The 21,875-nt window shown below is 38.9% G+C and overlaps 1 protein-coding gene and 1 pseudogene across 5 annotated transcripts in view; one reads left to right on the top strand and one right to left on the bottom strand.

Moving 5' to 3' along the window:
- Utp4 (UTP4 small subunit processome component) overlaps nucleotides 1-21,873 on the bottom strand; it is a 32,176-nt gene extending 10,303 nt beyond the window's left edge. For 2 of the 5 annotated variants that reach the window (XM_076837813.1, XM_076837817.1), the window contains exons 1-11: nucleotides 21,795-21,873; nucleotides 20,876-21,036; nucleotides 15,450-15,659; nucleotides 14,377-14,461; nucleotides 12,622-12,711; nucleotides 8,377-8,588; nucleotides 5,286-5,457; nucleotides 5,090-5,181; nucleotides 3,367-3,463; nucleotides 2,241-2,305; nucleotides 152-274 (exon numbers count right to left, since the gene is read on the bottom strand). In XM_076837813.1, the coding sequence (XP_076693928.1) occupies nucleotides 152-274; nucleotides 2,241-2,305; nucleotides 3,367-3,463; nucleotides 5,090-5,181; nucleotides 5,286-5,457; nucleotides 8,377-8,588; nucleotides 12,622-12,711; nucleotides 14,377-14,461; nucleotides 15,450-15,659; nucleotides 20,876-21,034 (1,305 nt within the window). In that variant the 5' untranslated portion in view covers nucleotides 21,035-21,036; nucleotides 21,795-21,873. Of the gene's footprint in view, nucleotides 1-151; nucleotides 275-2,240; nucleotides 2,306-3,366; nucleotides 3,464-5,089; nucleotides 5,182-5,285; nucleotides 5,458-8,376; nucleotides 8,589-12,621; nucleotides 12,712-14,376; nucleotides 14,462-15,449; nucleotides 15,660-20,875; nucleotides 21,037-21,431; nucleotides 21,755-21,794 lie in introns of those variants that run through there. The other 3 variants (XM_076837815.1, XM_076837814.1, XM_076837816.1) reach the window with 3 other exon arrangements.
- Nucleotides 7,464-8,128, top strand: LOC143383875 (profilin-1 pseudogene; annotated as a pseudogene).
- Nucleotides 21,874-21,875: the final 2 nt, after the last annotated feature.

Here is a 21,875-nt window from a genome sequence, read left to right as displayed (position 1 = left end):
AAATGAAAATAAAAGACTATTTTGTAATAGCTGTCTCCAAATAGCTTTTCACTGAGCAAGTATTCTCATCTAATTCATTTTCACCTCATACAGAAATCACACATCTAGGAAGTTTCTTCTTATGCAACCACATATTTCAAGTATCACTTACCCTTTTGAGATTTATGTTGTCACGTTCATAATTCAGCCGATAGAGAAAAACCCGAGACACTGTGGAATAGGCTATCCAGCTTCCACATGGGGAGATACAGCTGCAAATAATGTTCTCAGGGCCCTGACAACAGTGGGAAGCAAGACTGAGAGTGAAAAACTTAAGACAAGATTCAGTAACATAAATCCTCAGGCTTTTGCCCTCTGGATATTTCCACAAATGCCTACACATAATCCTCATAAATTTGTGTCACTCTTATTTCAGAAGCAGAGAATCTAACTGATGTGACTTTGATTTCCAAATCCAAGAACAAAGGTCTATCATACTGCACACTTACCTTGCTGCTTTCGGTAACTCACAAGTAGCCTCACACTAAACCTCAACTTGAGAAACCTGAGTAGGGAAGCATTTAATGCAGAAAAGCTTGGAGGGATAGTACTGACTTTCTGTTTTTTTTTTTTTTTTTTTTTTTTAAAGAGAGAGTAAGAGAGAGAGAATTTTTTAATATTTATTTTTTAGTTATCGGCGGACACAACATCTTTGTTTTGTATGTGGTGCTGAGGATCGAACCCGGGCCGCACGCATGCCAGGCGAGCGCGCTACCACTTGAGCCACATCCCCAGCCCCCTGACTTTCTGTTTTGCCTGTTACACCCCAATTTTAAAATCTATAAGAACAAATGAAAAATATTTGGAGAAGAAAGAACAAAAGTACCATGTAACATTTACAGAATTTTAAAAAATCTATAAGAACAAATGAAAAATATTTGAAGAAAGAACAAAAGTACCATGTAACATTTACAGAATTTTTAAAAATTTTTAAATTTTATTTGTGCCATCTAGAAAACAAAGTGATGACTTCCTTCTTTCTTTTTTATCTTGCAGTAGAGGGGACTGAACCCAAGGGTACTCTATTATTGAGCTTTTTATTTTCTGAGATAGAGTGTCACTAAGTTGGCCAGGCTGGCATTGAACTTGCAATCCTCTTGCCTTAGCCTCCCAAGTAGTTGTAATGACAGGCATGTGTCACCATGCCTGACAATTTCTCTCTGTGTGTGTGTGTGTGTGTGTGAGAGAGAGAGAGACAGAGAGAAAGAAAGATATGGAAGAAAGCCTACAAAACTAACCAATAATTTCAGAAAAGGAGAATAAAGAGGTGGTATAAAATATAAACTACTGGTATTGCTTGCTTTGTTTTTCTTTGGTTTGTTTTAGGGGTGCTAGGGATTGAACCCAGGACTTGGTGCATGCTGGGCAAGCACTCTTGTCACTGAGCTCTATCCCCACCCCTTAAATTCTTTATAATGAGACACTAATATAAATATTTGTGTCATTCAAGGTTTTTTTAAAAGAAAGATAAAAATCTGTAGAGTGCAGCCCTATTAATGTAAAAAGGATACATATAGGCCCAAAGGTGGAAATTTTTTCTGCATACATAAGAAGTTATTGGCAGTGCTGATTTCTTTTTTTTTTTTTTTTAATATTTATTTATTTATTTAGTTAGTTAGTTAGTTATGGGCGGACACAACATCTTTGTCCTTGTATGTCCTTGTATGTGGTGCTGAGGATCGAACCCGGGCCGCACGCATGCCAGGCGAGCGCGCTACCGCTTGAGCCACATCCCCAGCCCGGCAGTGCTGATTTCTAAGAGGGTATGGTGGGGGTGTGGTGAGGGGAGGATCATGTTTCATTGTACATCCTTTGTGCCATCTAGCTATTTTCATAACAATATCAAGAGAAGCAAAAATACACAATTTTTTTAAAATTTTTTTTTTTTTTTTTAGTTGTTGATGGACCTAGTAACACAGTGGTTCATGTGGTGCTAGGAATCAAACCCAGTGCCTCACACATATGAGGCAAGCGCTCTACCACTGAGCTACAACTCCAGTACCCACAATTTCTTTTATACATTCATTTAATAAATACTGAATGTTCAACTTATCCTCACAAGAAATTCAGCTCCAGATTTCCTTCATTTAAATAAGTTTTAGAATTTATGACATTTTTGACATGAACCAAGTAACCCTCAAAATTCAGAATGGGAAAAACATTCTGGATTTTAGGGCCAAAAATACACAGGGCCTCCTTACCTTTGTCTTGAGATGTAGTAAATGATCTGCATTTTTAGAGAGTGGAAGGGTATCACCATTCTTGCCTGAAATAAGAAAATTTGCCTTTTTCTTGTCAAATGAAGATTATCTGTACAGTGTTTTCTCCTTAAAAAGTCATTTCTTGGTAGAATGGACTCTCCTAGTTGGAGGCACACAGCTTTATGGATATATGGAAAGAAAAGCAGTGACTACTTATACCCTATGATACATCATCAAACATCTGAATCTCCATCCCCTAGTGGCATGCTGGTGGGTAGAAGAGGAGTTTGTGTGGCCTCAACTTGACTTCACTTTAAATAAAAGGACCTCAAATACAGGAACACAAAAAATTCTACTAGGTTGTCACTCCAGCAAGATCCATGTGACCTTTGTTTCAATGCAGGACTGTCCCTATCCATTTTCTTTTTTTTTTAAACTGTTGCTATCTCAGTCAAACTAGGACAAATTGCGACTCTACAATCCTTACTTAATGACAATGTCTATATAGAAGTTGAAAGAGATGACCCAGTATCCATTCAAGATTTTTTTTTTTTTTGTATCAGGGATTGAACCCAGGGAAGCTTAACCACTAGTTGTAGCTGGACACAATACCTTTATTTTATTTATTTTGCTGAAGATCAAACCCAGGGCTTCACATGTGCTAGGCAAGCACTCTACCACTGAGCTACAGCCCCAACCCCTTATGTTTTACTTTGAGACAAAGTTTTGCTAAGTTTGTTAGGATCTCACTAAGTTGCTGAGGCTGGCATTAAACTTGCGATCTTTCTGCCTCAGCCTCTTGAATTGCTGGGATTACAGATGTGCACCACCGCACCCAGCTCTTACTCAAGATTTCTACACTATAATTTGTGTTGCTTGTTCTTGCAGGAGGGAAAACCATAAGTTTCCATCAACACAAAAAAATTTACTCTTTCCATAAGCAGAACAACTATAATTCTGATTTTTAGTATTTTCTCTACAGTTATCTTTCTTTTTTCTTTTTTTGCAGAGTTGGGGATCAAACCGGGTCCTCCTGCAAAATAGGCAAGCACTATCTATCGCTAAGTCACACCTCCAGTTCTATGGTTTTCTTACAGGGGGAAAAAAAAACTTTCTTTCCTCTTACCTGTTGCCACTGTGGATCCCAGTCGCCAAAGTTCCAAGTGATGAGCAAACTGGAAGAGGAGAAGCTGCTTCTTTTTTGAACAAGAAATGAGACATCGCTGTATCAAATTGAAAAGTTATAAATAGGCCAGGGTCATTTGATGCCTCAGTACCAGGCGCAGCAGCAACTTTTTAGCACATTTTGAAATCCACTGACTTGATAAACATTTTGTTAACTACTAACACAGGGCCTGTCCTAGGATTTGAGAACATGACAATGACTAAAAACCATTACTGCCCTCAAAAAGTTTTAAACCAGACATGGTGGCACAACTCTGCAATCCCAACTACTTATTAGGAGCTACAGCGGGAGGATAGGAAGTTTGAAGCCAGCCATAGCATTTAGGGAGACCCTGTCTTAAAATAGAAAAAAGGCTGGGGATGTAGCACAGTAGTAGGACACTCCTAGGTTCAATCCCCCCAACACCACAATGATAAACAACTGCACTTTAGTATGCTAAAAAGTTTAACATGCCCGAGCACAGCATGCAATGGAAAAAAGTAGAAAAGATATCTAATCTAACCTTATGGAGGAAAAAATAGGAGCCCAGATGAGGTTTACTGGTAAAGATTAGTCAGGCAAAGAAAGCAAGGCAAGATGTTCTAAGTAGGCTGTACCTACTATATGAAAAGGTTCAAATGTCAAAGAGCATTCAAGGGAATAAAAACACACTTTTCAGAATGGTTAGACTGTTTAGGATGGGGGTTGTACAAGTATGTGAAAGGAGAGGTGAGGAAAAGTGAAGGACCAGTCCAAGATCAAGACAGGTAAATATGCTACATTAAAGAATTAGGTCTCTCTGCTGTAGGCAGTAGGGACAACCAAATGCTTTGAAGCATGGAGCAATGAATAGAGTTGCTTTTTAAACAGATCAATGGAGAATAGGCTAGAATGACCCAGATGGAAATGAAATGAGATCATTAAGGAAGCTATTGTAAAGGAATCCATATCAGAAAACGTACTAATCCAAAGTAGAACAATGGCAGCACAGACAAAGAAATAGCTTGATTCAAGAGATGATAACGGGGCTGGGGATGTGGCTCAAGCAGTAGCGTGCTTGCCAGGCATGCGTGCGGCCGGGGCTCGATCCTCAGCACCACATACAAACAAAGATGTTGTGTCCGCCGAAAACTAAAAAAATAAATATATATTTAAAAAAAAAAAAAGAGATAATAACGACTATGTCCACCTCATCAAATCATTAAATACATGTAGTTTTGTATATCAAATGTATCTCAAGAAAGATGTATATATGCATGTATGTGTATATGTAAATATACACACATATAATGACAATGAGGAGACTTAGGTGACGAATGGAATGTGGAAGCAGGTGTCAAGGACTATTGACTTATGAAGATGGCACTATTTACCTAGAAACTCTAGAAGCCTAGATTTTACGCCTTTCACCCAAAAATATAGAGTCCACCCTCAAAAACAAAAAGAATTATTATAAACCACAATTATTTGGGGAAAAAAAAATTATTTTCCCAGAAAGTGAACTAGGGTGATGCTATTGTCTCAAAAAATGTCTTTGCAGGAGGCTTGCATAAGAAATAGAAGAATGAAGAAGGTAGCTACAGCAAAATCCCACAATTTACCCAATAAGTATGAGCTGTGTTCAGTCTTATAGGACATAGGGTCAGGAAGATGAGGGGCCAACAGAGGGTGGGATGATACTTACATGAGGAAATGTGATTTTTCGGAGAGCAGCATCATAATTCTTCACCTCCACCTTCTCCATGAGAGGTCGAATAACCAGGTGGGTGTCAGTGCCTGGGCAAGGGGGAGGTAAGGAGATTACAGAATGAGAAGTTATGTATGAAAACGACCAGAGCTAAGCAGAGTAAAGCAGCAGCCTGACAGAGAGCAAGACCCACCTCCAGATATCAGTGCAGTTGGGCTGTGGGCCACAGCACGCACGTCGTGTGTGTGGTGCTGGAATGGTTTGGTCCGCACCCACTGCTTCTCACTGCTATTGGAAGTCACAGAAACCAGCTGAAAATGGAATATTGTGCCCTCGGCTGTGCCCACCACAAAACTGTCTTCTTGCTGAAAAATTAAATGAGGCAGATACACGTGAACAAAACAGGGTCCAGATAGAAAAATATTCCATAAAATTTTTCTGTCTAGGCAGCTTAGAGAAAACTCATACCCAGAATTAGAAAGAAGGGAGGTTCCTGGGGGCTTTTTCCCTCTGGAAGCTAGCAATTCCTCTAGAGGAGCAAGGTCATATGTAGGTGACAATGCGCCCCCTATTGGCTAAATTAACAATCAGCACTTCTGTTAAGTTTTACAGTCACATACTGCATGTTTCAATCAACAGGCTACACACAGGAAGGACAGTGCTCACATAAAAATAGAGATAAAAATTTCATATTATCTAGTGAAATTATAGCCATCAAATGTTGTAGCACGAAACATTACATGTTCATGGTGATGCTGGTGTAAACAAATCTACTGCACTGCCAGTTGTGTAAAACAATTAGGTACACTAGTTGTGCACTGTAAGAGGCTGTACTTACTATCGGTGTGTAAGTATATTCTATTATGTTCACACAACACCAAAATCACCTAACAGTGTATTTCTCAGAACATTTCCCTGTCATTAAGTAACACATAACTGTATATAAACTGGGTTCACTACAAGAGACAAATAAGTGAATAAACTAATCAAGAAACACAGTAGCTCTTCATAAGAAAATTTAAATTATAAACCACAAAAGAGATACCTGAACAAAGAAATCCATATCATGTTCTTTAATAGGAATGTTTAACATGATAAAAAAGGTGTTTCTAAAATTCATGTAAAGAAATAAATAACAAAGACCCCCAAAACCCAAACCCATAACACAAACAAAAATCCTAAACAAGAATACTAACAAGGTTGCTGGGAATACAGCTCAACTGGTAGAGTGATTGCCTTGTATGTAAAAGGTACTGGGTTCAATCCCCAGCACCACCAAAAAAAAAAAAAAAAAAAAAAAAAAAAAACCCAAGAATAGTAACAAGGTTTTGTAACCAAAAAAATTGAAAATAGGGATTCATATAAATATACTTGTACATCAACATTCACAGCAGTATCATTCACAATAGCCAAAAGAAGGAAATAATGCAAATGACTGAAATAACCCAAATGGCCATTAACACATGAATAAATTGATATGGTGTATATATATACACACGGTGGAATTACTCAGCTTTAAAAATAAATAAAAGCTGAATAGCCCTTATTTGAAATGCTTGGGACCAATTGTTTCAGATCTCAGAATTTTTACACTTTGGAATATTTGCATAGACTTTACTGGCTGGAATTCAAAATTCCCAAATGCTCCAGAATCCAAAACTTTTTGAGTGTTGTTCTTTATTAATGGTGGAGAGACACTAAGAATGGATAGAAAAGTGACTTGAACTTGCAATCGTCCTGCCTCAGCCTCCAGAGTCCCTGGGATTAGAGGCATGCACCACCATGCCCAGCACTACACAGTTTTCTTTCTTTCTTTCTTTTTTTTTTAAAGTCACCCCCCTCCAGAGTAACTTGTGTTCTTTTTTTTTTTTTTTTTTTTAATAGAGAGTGAGAGAGGGAGAGAGAGAGAATTTTTAATATTTATTTTTTAGTTATCGGCGGACACAACATCTTTGTTTTTGTATGTGGTGCTGAGGATAGAACCCGGGCCGCACGCATGCCAGGCGAGTGCGCTACCGCTTCAGCCACATCCCCAGCCCCCACAGTTTTCTAATGCCCCAAAATAAACAGGAAGCATGAGAGCAGTTGTACAAAAACAGTACTTCTCAAGATTCTTCTAGGCTGCTTGTACCCATCTACAAGCAGACTAGATTAATTAGGAAAGAGGGGTGCCTAAAGAAAACCTTGTGCTGATCTTTTAGAGAATATTTTCTAGCATTAGATACCATAGAAATGGTATGGGCAGCAGGAAGTGGCGGTGCGAGGGCTGCTGCACAACTAGCAGAGCCCCGGTCCGGACGGTAGCTCGTGCCCCGAGCTCTCCGCCTTCCCCGACCCGCCAGTCCGAGGCAGCCCGAGCCCAGCCCGCGGCCCCAGCAGCAGCGCCATGGCCGGGTGGACCGCCTACATGGACAACCTCATGACGGACGGGACCTGTCAGGACGCGGCCATCGTGGGCTACAAGGACTCGCCCTCCGTCTGGGCCGCCGTCCCCGGGAAAACCTTCGTCAACATTACGCCAGCTGAGGTTGGTGTCCTGGTTGGCAAAGACCGGTCAAGTTTTTTCGTGAATGGGCTGACACTTGGGGGCCAGAAATGTTCTGTGATCCGGGACTCACTGCTGCAGGATGGGGAATTTACCATGGATCTTCGTACCAAGAGCACCGGTGGAGCCCCCACCTTCAATATCACTGTCACCATGACTGCCAAGACGCTAGTCCTGCTGATGGGCAAAGAAGGTGTCCACGGTGGTTTGATCAACAAGAAATGTTATGAAATGGCTTCCCACCTGCGGCGTGCCCAGTACTGACCTCTTCTGTCCCTTCCCTCACCACTCCCCACAGCTTTTGCACCCCCTCCTTCCCATACACAGACACCATTTTTATTTTTTGGGCCATTACCCCATATCCCTTATTGCTGCCAAAACCACGGGCTGGGGCTGGGGCTGGGGCCGGGGCTGGATGGAAAGATACCTCCCCCTTACCCATACTCCTCCTGTGTGTCGTTGGAAAAATTTTTTTCTCATTTTTTTTTTTTGTGTGTGTGTTTTGGATTTTTTTGTTCTTTTTTTTTTTTTTTTGGTTTTGTTTTTTTTCTGAATAAAAAAGATTCTACTAAAAAAAAAAAAAAAAAGAAATGGTATGGGTTTTCAGGTACATTTTCCCAACCTCATCTTCTTCTAGTACAATATCCAGATAATGCAAGAGAGTTTGGGGTGTGTCACTGACTCATACCACAGCCCTTCCATCTACACATTAATTACTCAAAACTGGGACCCTACTCACGTCTGCTACAGCAATGGACTGCACATCAGCATTTGAGATGAGATGGCTCTTGACAAGTGTCCCAGTAGCTGAGTCCCAGAACTGCACTTTCCCAGCAGAGTCCACACTTATGATTGTGCCATCGGACAAAAAGGCCACACCCCATACAATACACTTCCGCTTAGACACACCCATGTACTGCCTGTCCACGATCATCTTACGAACAGCGCTACCTGAAAAAGAAAAAAAGCACACCTTTGGATATAACCCATTTCTCCTTCAGTTTTCAAAAACCACTTGCAGCAGGCATGATATAAGTTAGTTGCCTGAACATACTAAAGAGTAACCATAGTGAATCCAGCCTTGAAACTTCAAAATGGTTATCTGAAGAGGAGAGGGGAGAGAGGAGGGAGAATGAGGGCAAGATAGAGAACACAAATCCCTTCTGGGGAGGTGAAATGGAAAATCTGGCCCACTGCACACACATATTACACTGTGCTCTTTCCTAAAACTCCACACATGGGAAAGGGAGAGAAGGCAATGTTGATAAAATTTGGGGAACTAGAAAGCAGACTGGATGGTAACTTACTAGTAGAATCCTGAATCTAAGACCTCAGCCATGGGAAAACCAAGAAGCCATCTAATTTCTACTACAGAATTCTCAGAAATTGAGAACTCTAGACATTCTAAACACAGAGGTGAAAGCAGATGCTCAAAGGAGCAATAGATTGAAAGTAAATTTAAGAAGCTGGAATTCTGAGAAGCCAGGCAACTGCCCAAACTCCATCTCAGCAGAAGTCTAGAGAGTTACTCTTTGAAGAGGGATATAGGGAACAACAAAAGGGGGAGTATTGTTTGAAAAACAGCATTAATGAAAATTTCTAATTGAATGCCAAGTACACCAGTTTTCTTCTCCTCAGAATGCTTAAGAGCCAAGCCTATACTCACTAGGCAGGAGAAGGAAAAACCACGTTTGGTGGAAGAGCTCAGTGGCACATACAGCACATGTTCAGAAAGCATGAGGCCCTAGATTGAGCCCCAGCACAAACAAACAAACAAAACAACCTTCTGGGGATAATTAATGGTCCAAGAGAAAAGATCTAAAGACCCTGATTTTAGAAGTTCCCCCAACAACCCAGCCAGATCATCCTTTAGGGAAGCCAACACTCAGCAGGCCCCACTGTTGTGGTGGAGAGCAATGGAACCCAAGAAAGCTTCTAATATGCAAGGCAGTGGCCAAATGGACTAATGGAAGCAACAATAAATGAAATGAGGAAACAGAAAGCGTAAAGAATGCTTGACAAATAATATCATCAATAGCCTTAGAAAGAGAAGAGTTCATTTGTAGTAAAAATAAAAGAGAATGTTACAAAAAAAGAATATTCAGGGCTGAAATGCAACCAGTGGTAGCGAGTCAACCTAATGCTGGGTGCAGTGACACACGCCTGTAATCCCAGTGGCTTGGGAGGCTGAGACAGGAGAATCGCGAGTTCAAAGCCAACCTCAGCAATAGCAATATGCTAAACAACTCAGTGAGACCCTGTCTCTAAATAAAATACAAAATAGGGCTGGGGAAAAAAAAAAGAGAGAGAGAGAGAGAGAGTGAGTCAGCCTAATATGCACAAGGCCCTGGGTTCAATCCCAAGCACCATTTAAAAAAAAATTTTTTTTTTCATGAAACAAAAGAGATGGAAATAACTAAACAAAAAATTCACTTAAGGGGCTGGAGAAGTGGCTCAGCGATAGAGTACTTGCTTGGCATGTGAGGCCCTACATCTAATCCCTATCATTGCCAAAAAAAAAAAAAAAAAAAAAAAAAAAAATCACTAGAAGGATTAAAATATAAAGATGACACCAGATATGGTGGTATACACCTGTAATCTCAGCAACCACGGAACGGATATTTGCAGGGCCAAGACAGGAGGATCACAAGTTCTGCATCAGCCAACTTAGCAAGACTGTCTCAAAATTTAAAAAGGGCTGAGGGTATGATTCAGTGGTAGAACACTCCTGGGTACGATCCCTAGTACACAAAAATAAATAGTAAAGATGACAAACTTATATTAAACCACACTAAAAAATCAAAAAGATAAAAAAAGAAGTGAAAAAATAGACAAGAACAAATGAAAATAAACTCATTTGTAAAATAATTATAAGAATTTCATCTAGAACTGAAGAACATGGATTCTGGATTAAAAGACCCTTGATGGGGGCAGGGGTTGTTGCTCAGTGGTAGAGTGCTCACCCATTATGTATGAGGTAGTGGGTTCAATCCTCAGCACCACATAAAAATAAATAAACTAAAAAAAAAAATTTAAAGACCCCCTCAGATACCCAGTATAATTGATTCACACACCCCACCAAAAAAATTTACATACCAAGAAGCATAATTATTAAATTTCAGGATAAAAGGACAAAGGCGGATGAGGATATAGCTCAGTGTTACCGCACCTGTTTAACATGCACAAAGCCCTGGGTTCAATCTCCAGCATGGAAAAAAATAAAAATTAAAAAATAAAGGAGATACCCTATAAGTTCCCAGAAAACAAACAACCCAACCTCAAGTGTTCGTATGTATAAAGGATCAGCTCTCAGAATGGCATCATATTTCCTAACGTGGAAACAGGGAATCCTCTCCAATGGAGAAGCAAAAGGAACAACAACAAAAAATCTGTGAAAAATCAAGTTCCAGATCTCATGGTGGCTAAGACAGATGAGAATAAATCAAAAGGTCCAAGATAGATACAATCAAGAACACAAAAGTAGCAGGGAAGGTGGCAAATGCCTGCAATCCCAGCAACTCAAGAGGTTGAGACCACAAGTTCAAGGTCAGCCTTGGCAACTTAGCAAGACCATTTCAAATTTTTTTTCTAAAAAAGGCTGGTAATGTAGTTCAGTGGTAAAGCACCCCTGAGTTCAATCCCCAGACCCACTACCCACCCCCCCTCCAAAAAAACCCCATAAAATTAGCACAAAAGAAAAATCCCAGATGTGTTGGATCTTAAATTTCCCCATCTGAAACTTTTTTGGTTTTTTTGTACTGGGGATTGAACCCAGTACATGTGCTAGGTAAGTACTGTACCAGTAAGTTGCACTCCTAGTCCACAACTGAAAGAATTCAAGGATAAACTCTTAATGCCAGAGAAGAATATTATGCAAAAAAAGTATACGGGAAAGGAAAGGTAGTTTACCATGTGAGTAGTATCTATAAAGTCAAAATTACGAACACATTGACTGAATACTAATCTCAACAAAGTTATATCATAAGCATATGGGGAGATAAGGAGAAAATGTGGGTATCTAAAAGGGTGGAAAAAGAGGGCTCAGTTGTAGAAGTCAGTAAATAATGGTTAAAATTCCAAAAACCAAAATATAGCATTGTAAGCATGTTATGTACAGCATAAACACCAAAAGAATCAGCCAAGAGTCTCAGTGGTTGCCTCTGAGGAATGAGAGAAAGGACATAGGGGGTCTCCTGCTTTTTTGTAGTAAGTCTTGAATATTTTGACTACACGCTCATATAACTGTTAAAAAATGTTTTTTGAACTTAAGCATTGAGGAAAAAGAAAAAGGAAACATGTTCTGCTTCCATATCTTGGGAGTATAGATGTGCCCATGTAGCAAGGTCATCACTAAGATTCTATTAGCCAATTTTTCAGGCCAAGAACAAAAAAATCCTGGATCTTTACCTTTCTGATCTCATTGTCTCACCAACTATGCAACCAAGACCTTACATTCCATTTTTACCAAAGATTGGGATATATAAATAGGCATTCTACTGATCATTTATACTAAATGTAGAATTTATTATGGATGAATTTTACTGTGAATTCTTGTGATGAAAAAATAATGCATTCTGCTAAGCAGCAAAACAATAATAATCCAAGAAAAGAGTGAAATGCCTGGTAGATGTCTCACTTTGCTTGTTTATTTTTTTGTTTTTTGGGGGTTGCTTTTCTTTTTTTTTTGGTAATGGAAATTGAACTCAGGGGCACTTTACCTCTGATCTACATGCCCAGTCCTTAGTTTTTATTTTGAAATGAGGTCTTGCTTAGTTGCTGAGGCTGTCCTTAGACTTTTGATCCTCCTGCCACAGCCTCCCAAGTCACTGGGATTACTACTGTGCCAGGTGCCATCTCAGGTTAATGAGAAGTTAGGCCATCAAGGTCACTGAAAGCATGACAAGGAGTTACGCTTTTGGAAACTCAGACATGTGAACCTGACAAACAAAACCCACATCCCAAATGAACTGAGAAAAGCAATCACCTGATTTGACATCAAATACACTAATGTAGTCTATGGAGCCAGCTGCAATGTGGGTAGCAGAGGGATGCCAGCTGAGACTCAGGATGCGACCTTGGGATTTGTACAATAAAAAAGAAAGTGACATACACATAAATACACAGCAAAAGATAACAGTGATCTCCAGGGCCAGTGTTCTACAGTCATCACTCTCCCATCTATCACACTCCCAACAGACAACAGATGAGAAAATGCCTGGGATTCACAATGAAGTATTTGATACTTTAATAATATATAATGAATGATGCAAGTGTAAATTAATACAATCTGTTAAGGTAGTAATAAACTAACAAAATTTAGAAGTGCTTATTTTGGGGGCCCAGTAACTGTATTATGAATTGATCAAAAAGAAATACTTGCATAAATGCTCAAACATATGTCTACGTCACGTGCTGCATAATGCCATTTTGATCAACAGACCGCATATAGAATGGCAGTCCTATAAGATTATATTGCCTGCTGAGAGTGTAGCTCAGTGGTAGAGTGCTTGCCTAGCACGCATGAGGCACTGGGTTCAATCTTTAGCACCACATAAAATAAATAAATAAATAAAATAAAGGTATTATGTCCATCTACAACTAAAAATAATATTTTCTAGTGACATCAGAGCCATCTTAGTTCATGTAAAGCACATACCATAATGTTCATGACATTATCTAATGATGCATTTCTCCAAATGTAACCCCCATCCCCACTGCTAATCAACACATGACTATATAAAAATTTTCATTGCAGCACTGGTTGTAAAAAAAAATAAAAATAAATAAGTAAAAATATCCATCAATGGGATTTGGTTAAATAAACTATGGAACACTGTAAAATAAAAAGCCATGCATACTAACATCGCTGACACAAAAGGATGTCTGTGATTTATCAAGTGAAGAAAAACAAGTGCAAAAACTCTTCTGTGTGCACTTATTTAAATGAATACATTAAAAAAAAAGTCTAGATGATTAGTTTCAAAAATGTTGCCTTCAGAGTGGAATGAGATGCTCATTTTCTATTTCATATTAGGCTAAATTTGTATTATTTCTTAAGAGCATGTATCACCTTGATATATAAAAAAGAACACTTAACGGATACTAAAAACAAAATAAACATCTCATTAGCAGAGGATAAATATCACTAATAGACACAGAATACATAGAAAATTACTATTCTCTAGAAGAGGATAAGCAACTACACCCTACTGCTGGTTTTTATAAACAAAGTTTCACCAGGGGCAGCCATGCTCATTCATTTAAGTATTAACTACAGGCTGCTCTTAAGCTATAGTGACAGAGTTGACAGACAGTGAATAGCCACCAAAGCCAAAACATTTACTACCTAGTCTTTTACAAAAACTGCTTCCTGATCTCTGCTCTTCAGGCGAGTGCTGATCCAATTCAACTAGGATTGAGAACCACAACTCATAATAATAAAATTTTAGTTTCAAGACTTTATGCATATTTGGTAAAACTGCACAAAAATAAGTGATAGCTAAAAAATTGATTTCCACAGAAGTGTTAGTTTTCCTGTTTTGGATTTTTTGGTTTTCTGTATCATTACTTCACTATGCTACACAACAGGATGGTTTCTAGTATATTCTCTGTACTGAGATGAAATTAGCATATAGCTAAAATATTACCTGCAGCCGTGGGAAAATATCCCATCCCCAGTGGCACAGAAACATAACTTCTTGTTAAGGCTATTCACTGTCCCACCAAAAACAACCCTTACTTTTCTGCCGATCAAAATTTCTTTCAAACTGGATGTTGTCTGGGGTGATTTGAAATAGTTTCACAGATCCATCTTCACAGCCAACCTAATAGGAAAAAGAGATAGAAAACAGAGAGAAAATAAACATAATTTTATAGAACACACACACACACACACACACACACCCATAAATACATAGATACCCAAAACTATAACTTTCCCTGAAAGAAAAAAAAGACTGTGAAAGAAAAATATATTAGGATCTAAAAACTGACAGTAAATTCCTGACAGTCTTCATATCCTAGACAGAAAGCCAGGTGATATTAAGTGTTCTAATCAGTGGCCCAATTCCTGCATGATACAACACAAGTAGAATTTTACAGCATATCTCTATGTTAAAGACATTAGCCTAAATAAAAGACCTACTAACCTTTTAATCTAAATGGAGGCATCTTAAGATAATATACAAACTAATGCAAATTTTAAAAAACCACAGACACCACAGAAAATTAAATCCCTGCAAACACCTGTTCTAATGGCAATTATGCTCAAAATTTTTGAGAAACACAATTGAAATACAGTCACACAGGTTAACTTGCTGAAAAACCTCCCAAAACTTTTTTAATATTTATTTTTTAGTTTTAGGTAGACACAATATCTTTATTTTACATTTATGTGGTGCTTAGGATCGAACCCAGTGCCTCATGCATGCTAGGCGAGCACTCTACCAGTGAGCCACAACCCCAGCCCCCTACTATGCTGTATTCTAAACCAAAATTTTTCATAAAACACAGCACACCCAAACAAAAACTAGTCTCTACATCTCCCTGTTCAAAATGATCATAGCTTGGGAAACACTGAAAAGACTTAGCCCTCTTAATTACCAATGAAATGAGGTCCAAACTAGCAGCAAAAAGAAGGCAAGATGACAACGGAATTTTCAACCTTAATATTAAATACCAATATTGGAATTGGTATTACTGGGACCCAGCTAAGACTATAGTTACTATGTACCATAACATAACTTTACTCTCCTTATGAATATGGGGAGGAAAGTTAAGAATAGGAACAAGAGAAATCTCAGTTTGAATTACCAATAGTCGCTTACTGACCAAAAGTTGAGAGCCACTGGGGCTGGCAGTCATACTCCAAATAGGTCCTCCAAAGGCATCCAAGGCATACTTGACATTTAATGCCTGTAAGTCATACTCAAGGATTTCTCCATTGAGTCCAGCACTAAAGAGTCGCTGTCCTTCTGCCCAACACAGAGCTTCTGTAGCTCGAGACTCATGACCTGGGAAAAACTACACAAACACCAGAACTTAACCTGTGATAAATGCATCAGTCATTAGCATTGATTGAGTATAGGCAACATGGTGAAAATTACTTCTCTACAAATAAATAGCATGGGATTTGTTCTATCAGAAGATCACACCTATTAGGCATTTTGACATTTTTTCAGTTTCAAATGTAGTTACTTAAAATTACTCTGTATAACATTCATTCTTCTTCTTTTTTTAATATTTATTGTTTAGTTTCCGGCGGACAGAACATCTTTGTTTGTATGTGGTGCTGAGGATCGCAGGCATTTGCCACCTTCCCTGCTACTTTTGTGTTCTTGATTGTATCTATCTTGGACCTTTTGATTTATTCTCATCTGTCTTAGCCACCATGAGATCTGGAACTTGATTTTTCACAGATTTTTTGTTGTTGTTCCTTTTGCTTCTCCATTGGAGAGGATTCCCTGTTTCCACGTTAGGAAATATGATGCCATTCTGAGAGCTGATCCTTTATACATACGAACACTTGAGGTTGGGTTGTTTGTTTTCTGGGAACTTATAGGGTATCTCCTTTATTTTTTAATTTTTATTTTTTTCCATGCTGGAGATTGAACCCAGGGCTTTGTGCATGTTAAACAGGTGCGGTAACACTGAGCTATATCCTCATCCGCCTTTGTCCTTTTATCCTGAAATTTAATAATTATGCTTCTTGGTATGTAAATTTTTTTGGTGGGGTGTGTGAATCAATTATACTGGGTATCTGAGGGGGTCTTTAAATTTTTTTTTTTAGTTTATTTATTTTTATGTGGTGCTGAGGATTGAACCCACTACCTCATACATAATGGGTGAGCACTCTACCACTGAGCAACAACCCCTGCCCCCATCAAGGGTCTTTTAATCCAGAATCCATGTTCTTCAGTTCTAGATGAAATTCTTATAATTATTTTACAAATGAGTTTATTTTCATTTGTTCTTGTCTATTTTTTCACTTCTTTTTTTATCTTTTTGATTTTTTAGTGTGGTTTAATATAAGTTTGTCATCTTTACTATTTATTTTTGTGTACTAGGGATCGTACCCAGGAGTGTTCTACCACTGAATCATACCCTCAGCCCTTTTTAACCCAGGGCCTTGTGCATATTAGGCTGACTCACTCTCTCTCTCTCTCTCTCTCTCTCTTTTTTTTCCCCCAGCCCTATTTTGTATTTTATTTAGAGACAGGGTCTCACTGAGTTGTTTAGCATATTGCTATTGCTGAGGTTGGCTTTGAACTCTAGCAATCTATGCTAAGCCTCAGGCTAGCATCATTCTGAATGGAGAAAAATTGAAGGCATTCCCTCTAAAATCTGGAACAAGACAGGGATGCCCTCTCTCACCACTTCTGTTCAACATAGTTCTCGAAACACTGGCCAGAGCAATTAGACAGACGAAAGAAATTAAAGGCATAAAAATAGGAAAAGAAGAACTTAAATTATCACTATTTGCAGATGACATGATTCTATACCTAGCAGACCCAAAAGGGTCTACAAAGAAACTATTAGAGCTAATAAACGAATTCAGCAAAGTGGCAGGATATAAAATCAACACGCATAAATCAAAGGCATTCCTGTATATCAGCAACAAATCCTCTGAAATGGAAATGAGGACAACCACTCCATTCACAATATCCCCCCCAAAAATAAAATACTTGGGAATCAACCTAACAAAAGAGGTGAAAGACTTATACAATGAAAACTACAGAACCCTAAAGAGAGAAATAGAAGAAGATCTTAGAAGATGGAAAAATATACCGTTCATGGATAGGCAGAACTAACATCATCAAAATGGCAATACTACCAAAAGTTCTCTATAGGTTTAATGCAATGCCAATCAAAATCCCAACGGCATTTCTTGTAGAAATAGATAAAGCAATCATGAAATTCATATGGAAAAATAAAAGACCCAGAATAGCAAAAACAACTCTAAGCAGGAAGTGTGAATCAGGTGGTATAGCGATACCAGACTTCAAACTATACTACAGAGCAATAGTAACAAAAACAGCGTGGTACTAGTACCAAAACAGGCGGGTGGACCAATGGTACAGAATAGAGGAGACAGAAACCAATCCACAATATTACAACTATCTTATATTTGATAAAGGGGCTAAAAGCATGCAATAGAGGAAGGATAGCATCTTCAACAATGGTGCTGGGAAAACTGGATATCCATATGCAACAAAATGAAACTGAATCCCTTTCTCTCACCATGCACAAAAGTTAACTCAAAATGGATCAAGGAGCTTGATATCAAAACAGAGACACAGCGTCTGATAGAAGAAAAAGTTGGCTATGATCTACATACTGTGGAGTCGGGCTCCAAATTCCTCAATAGGACACCCATAGCACAAGAGTTAATAACTAGAATCAACAAATGGGACTTACTCAAACTAAAAAGTTTTTTCTCAGCAAAAGAAACAATAAGAGAGGTAAATAGGAAGCCTACATCCTGGGAACAAAATCTACTCCTCACACTTCAGATAGAGCCCCAATATCCAGAGTATACAAAGAACTCAAAAAATTAAACAATAAGAAAACAAATAACCCAATCAACAAATGGGCCAAGGACCTGAACAGACACTTCTCAGAGGAGGACATACAATCAATCAACAAGTACATAAAAAAATGCTCACCATCTCTAGCAGTCAGAGAAATGCAAATCAAAACCACCCTAAGATACCATCTCACTCCAGTAAAATTGGCAGCCATTAGGAAGTCAAACAACAACAAGTGCTGGCGAGGATATGGGGAAAAGGGTACACTTGTACATTGCTGGTGGGACTGCAAATTGGTGCAGCCAATTTGGAAAGCAGTATGGAGATTTCTCGGAAAGCTGGGAATGGAACCACCATTTCACCCAGCTATTCCCCTTCTCGGTCTATTCCCTAAAGACCTAAAAATAGCATACTACAGGGACACTGCTACATCCATGTTCATAGCAGCACAATTCACAATAGCAAGACTGTGGAACCAACCTAGATGTCCTTCAATAGATGAATGGATAAAAAAAAAATGTGGCATTTATACACAATGGAATATTACTCTGCATTAAAAAATGACAAAATCATAGAATTTGCAGGGAAATGGATGGCATTAGAGCAGATTATGCTAAAAAACAAATGCCAAATGTCTTCTTTGATATAAGGAGAGTAACTAAGAACAGAGTAGGGACGAAGAGCATGAGAAGAAGATTAACATTAAACAGGGATGAGAGGTGGGAGGGAAAGGGAGAGAGAAGGGAAATTGCATGGAAATGGAAGGAGACCCTCAGGGTTTTACAAAATTACATACAAGAGGAAGTGAGGGGAAAGGAAAAAAAAAAAAAACAAAAACAAGGGGGAGAAATGAATTACAGTAGATGGGGTAGAGTGAGAAGAGGGGAGGGGAGGGGAGGGGAGGGGACATAGTAGAGGATAGGAAAGGCAGCAAAATACAACAGACACTAGTATGGCAATAGGTAAATCAATGGATATGTAACCGATGTGATTCCGCAATCTGTATACGGGGTAAAAATGGGAGTTCATAACCCATTTGAATCAAAGTGTGAAATATGATATATCCAGAACTATGTAATGTTTTGAACAACCAACAATAAAAATTTTTTAAAAATTTTGTTTTTTAGTTGTAGGTGGACACAATACCTTTTTTTATTTTTGTGTGGTGCTGAGGATCGAACACAGTGCCTCACGTGTGCTAGGTGAGCGCTCTACCACTGAGCCACAACCCCAGCCCTGAATGAATTTTTAAAAAGAAATTGAGTGTCATTTACTAAATGATAGGGCTAGTCATGAACATCACTAACATGGTTTCTATTCTTACAAAATGTGAAGTTTAGCAGGGAAGGACACCAAACAAATACACAAATCATATAATTACACTTGTTATATATGACAAATGGAAAAAATCAAGGATGCAACAAATGTGCACAGAGCACATTTTCACACAGTAGAAAGTAACCTATCTGTGGTTAGCAATGAGAGGCAATTTTTATACTTCTATTAGTTCCTCAGGGGTTTCCTAACCCACCTCTCAGAGTAAGGTACTTTTCCACTAAGGTTTTAGTTATTATAATAAGATTATGTTTCAACTTATTTTATTAATCAGAAATTGTCTATATACTGATCATTCTCCCACTTTTCTCTGAGCTTTGGGAAGGAAGGGTTTCTGATGTATGTCTTAATGCTCAGTACTTGCTACTCATTCATTTAGAAACATTTACAGATGTCTAAATTCCAGGAAAGAGGCTGCTGGACACTGAATCCACTCATTTACCCATCTGTTCTCTTTTGAATTGAATCAGATGTTGCATCTGAAGAAAATCAGTAGTTGGTATCCTTAAAAAAAAATAGTGGTGCCTAACAGATCTCAGTATATATCCAAAGGATGTTTTATCTAATTAAATATTCTTTACTTCCAAATATAGTATAGCATTTAAATACACATTCTCTCAGACAGCTAAACTTAGAAACACAACTTCTTGTCATCAAAGAGTTTTTGAGGGCTGGGGTTGTGGCTCAGTAGTAGAGCACTTGCCCAGCACATGCAAGGCCCTGGGTTTGATCCTCAGCACCACACAAAAATAAATAGATAAAATAAAGATATTGTGTCCAACAATATATATATATATATATATATATATATATATATATATATATATGTATGTATTTTATTTGAATGTTTCATTTCTTCTAAATTGACAATGAAACAGGTACTGACACCACCAGCAGGAAATATTTTCTTATCAAGTTACAATGGTCCACACAATTTCCCTTCTTGTTGTGGCCAAAAGATCCAATAAAGCTGTGTCCAAATGATAAGCAGTGATATGACAATAATCTAGGTAGCATCTATTTTTTAAAATATTTTTTAGTTATAGGTGGACACAATATCTTCATTTTTTATTTTTATGTGGTGCAGAGGATTGAACCCAGTGCCTTGCACATGCTAGGCAAGGGCTCTACCTCTGAGCCACAAGCCCAGCCCTAGTTAGAATCTTTCTAATCAACATCACACAGGTCAAAACTCTGAGCTTCTCTATCAGACAATAAATATCATGATTATTATAGAAATTCTGAAGTTCTAAACAACTACCACAAGGGGTAGGAAATAATTTGATTTCTTTAAATATAAGACTTACAAGTTGTAGAATTGAACTTAAGAAGAAAATTAACATCAGAAACACCAAATCAGGCTCCCAAATGACTTACTTTCTCTTGAAAGTAGTTTGCTGACAAGTTATAAATTTCCACAGTGCCATCTGTTCTTGAAACAGCCAATCTGTTTGACTGGTTATTGTAAGCCACACAACGGATCCCTGGTGGTACATAATTAAAGAAACGTACTCGATGGACCTTAAATTCACCCATTCCTAGGGAGGGGAAAAAGAGCAATTATTGTTTAACATTAAGTGTCACATGTATTCAGTTTCGTATTGTTACTGTTTTGGATGAAAGGCTCCAACTAAATCTCACTGAAATTCATTCCTAAATATCTAATGCTGCTTTCACGCCCCATGCAAGAATCTTATCAATCTCCAGAAAGCTGAGTATAGTTCGAATAAGGATTTCGGCAAATAAACTCCAAAGGGCCCTGCTCACAGTTCCAGAATTCCAACCTCTTAGGGTGGAGTGAGGGATGTTTTAAAATCTGAATTTTAGTAAGCCCCTCTCCCCAGTTCTACTGAATGCTGAGTTGGCAAATCACAGACCCAACTAAGGTAGTGACGTGGGGCTGATAGCTAAGGGGAAACCCAGAGCTCCTTACCGGGAGGAAGCGACAGAACTCGGTGATTTACTCTGGCTGTCTGGTCTAGTACCTAGCGGTCAACTACAGGACCAGGGCAGGGACCGGATCAGGTCCGCCCCTCTCTCATCCACCTTCAAGATTAGAAACCCAAAAGTAGAGCACGGAGCATTCGGCCTTCACTGGCCGCGCCAAGAGAGTCAGTCTGAAGAGCGCGCGAGGTCTTCGCCACCCTTTCCCTTTCCTCCCGGGGTCTACGAAGTAGTCACCACTCGCCTCTGGACAAAGGAATTGGCGAGCTCTGCGGGGCGTCGGCCCCCAGCTGGCCGCACCCCTTGGGACTCGGTTCTCACACCTTCTTCCCACGCCCCTTCCCCGACTCACCCCGGCCGGACGACCGCCTGCCCAGAGCTCGCCTCTCTCCGCCCCAGCCCCACGTGCGCGCGCGCTCTCAAGCTCTGCCCC

The sequence above is a fragment of the Callospermophilus lateralis genome, chromosome 18 (genome assembly GCF_048772815.1).
Source record: "Callospermophilus lateralis isolate mCalLat2 chromosome 18, mCalLat2.hap1, whole genome shotgun sequence".
NCBI lineage: Eukaryota > Metazoa > Chordata > Mammalia > Rodentia > Sciuridae > Callospermophilus > Callospermophilus lateralis.
This window is presented reverse-complemented; position numbering and strand designations above follow the sequence as displayed.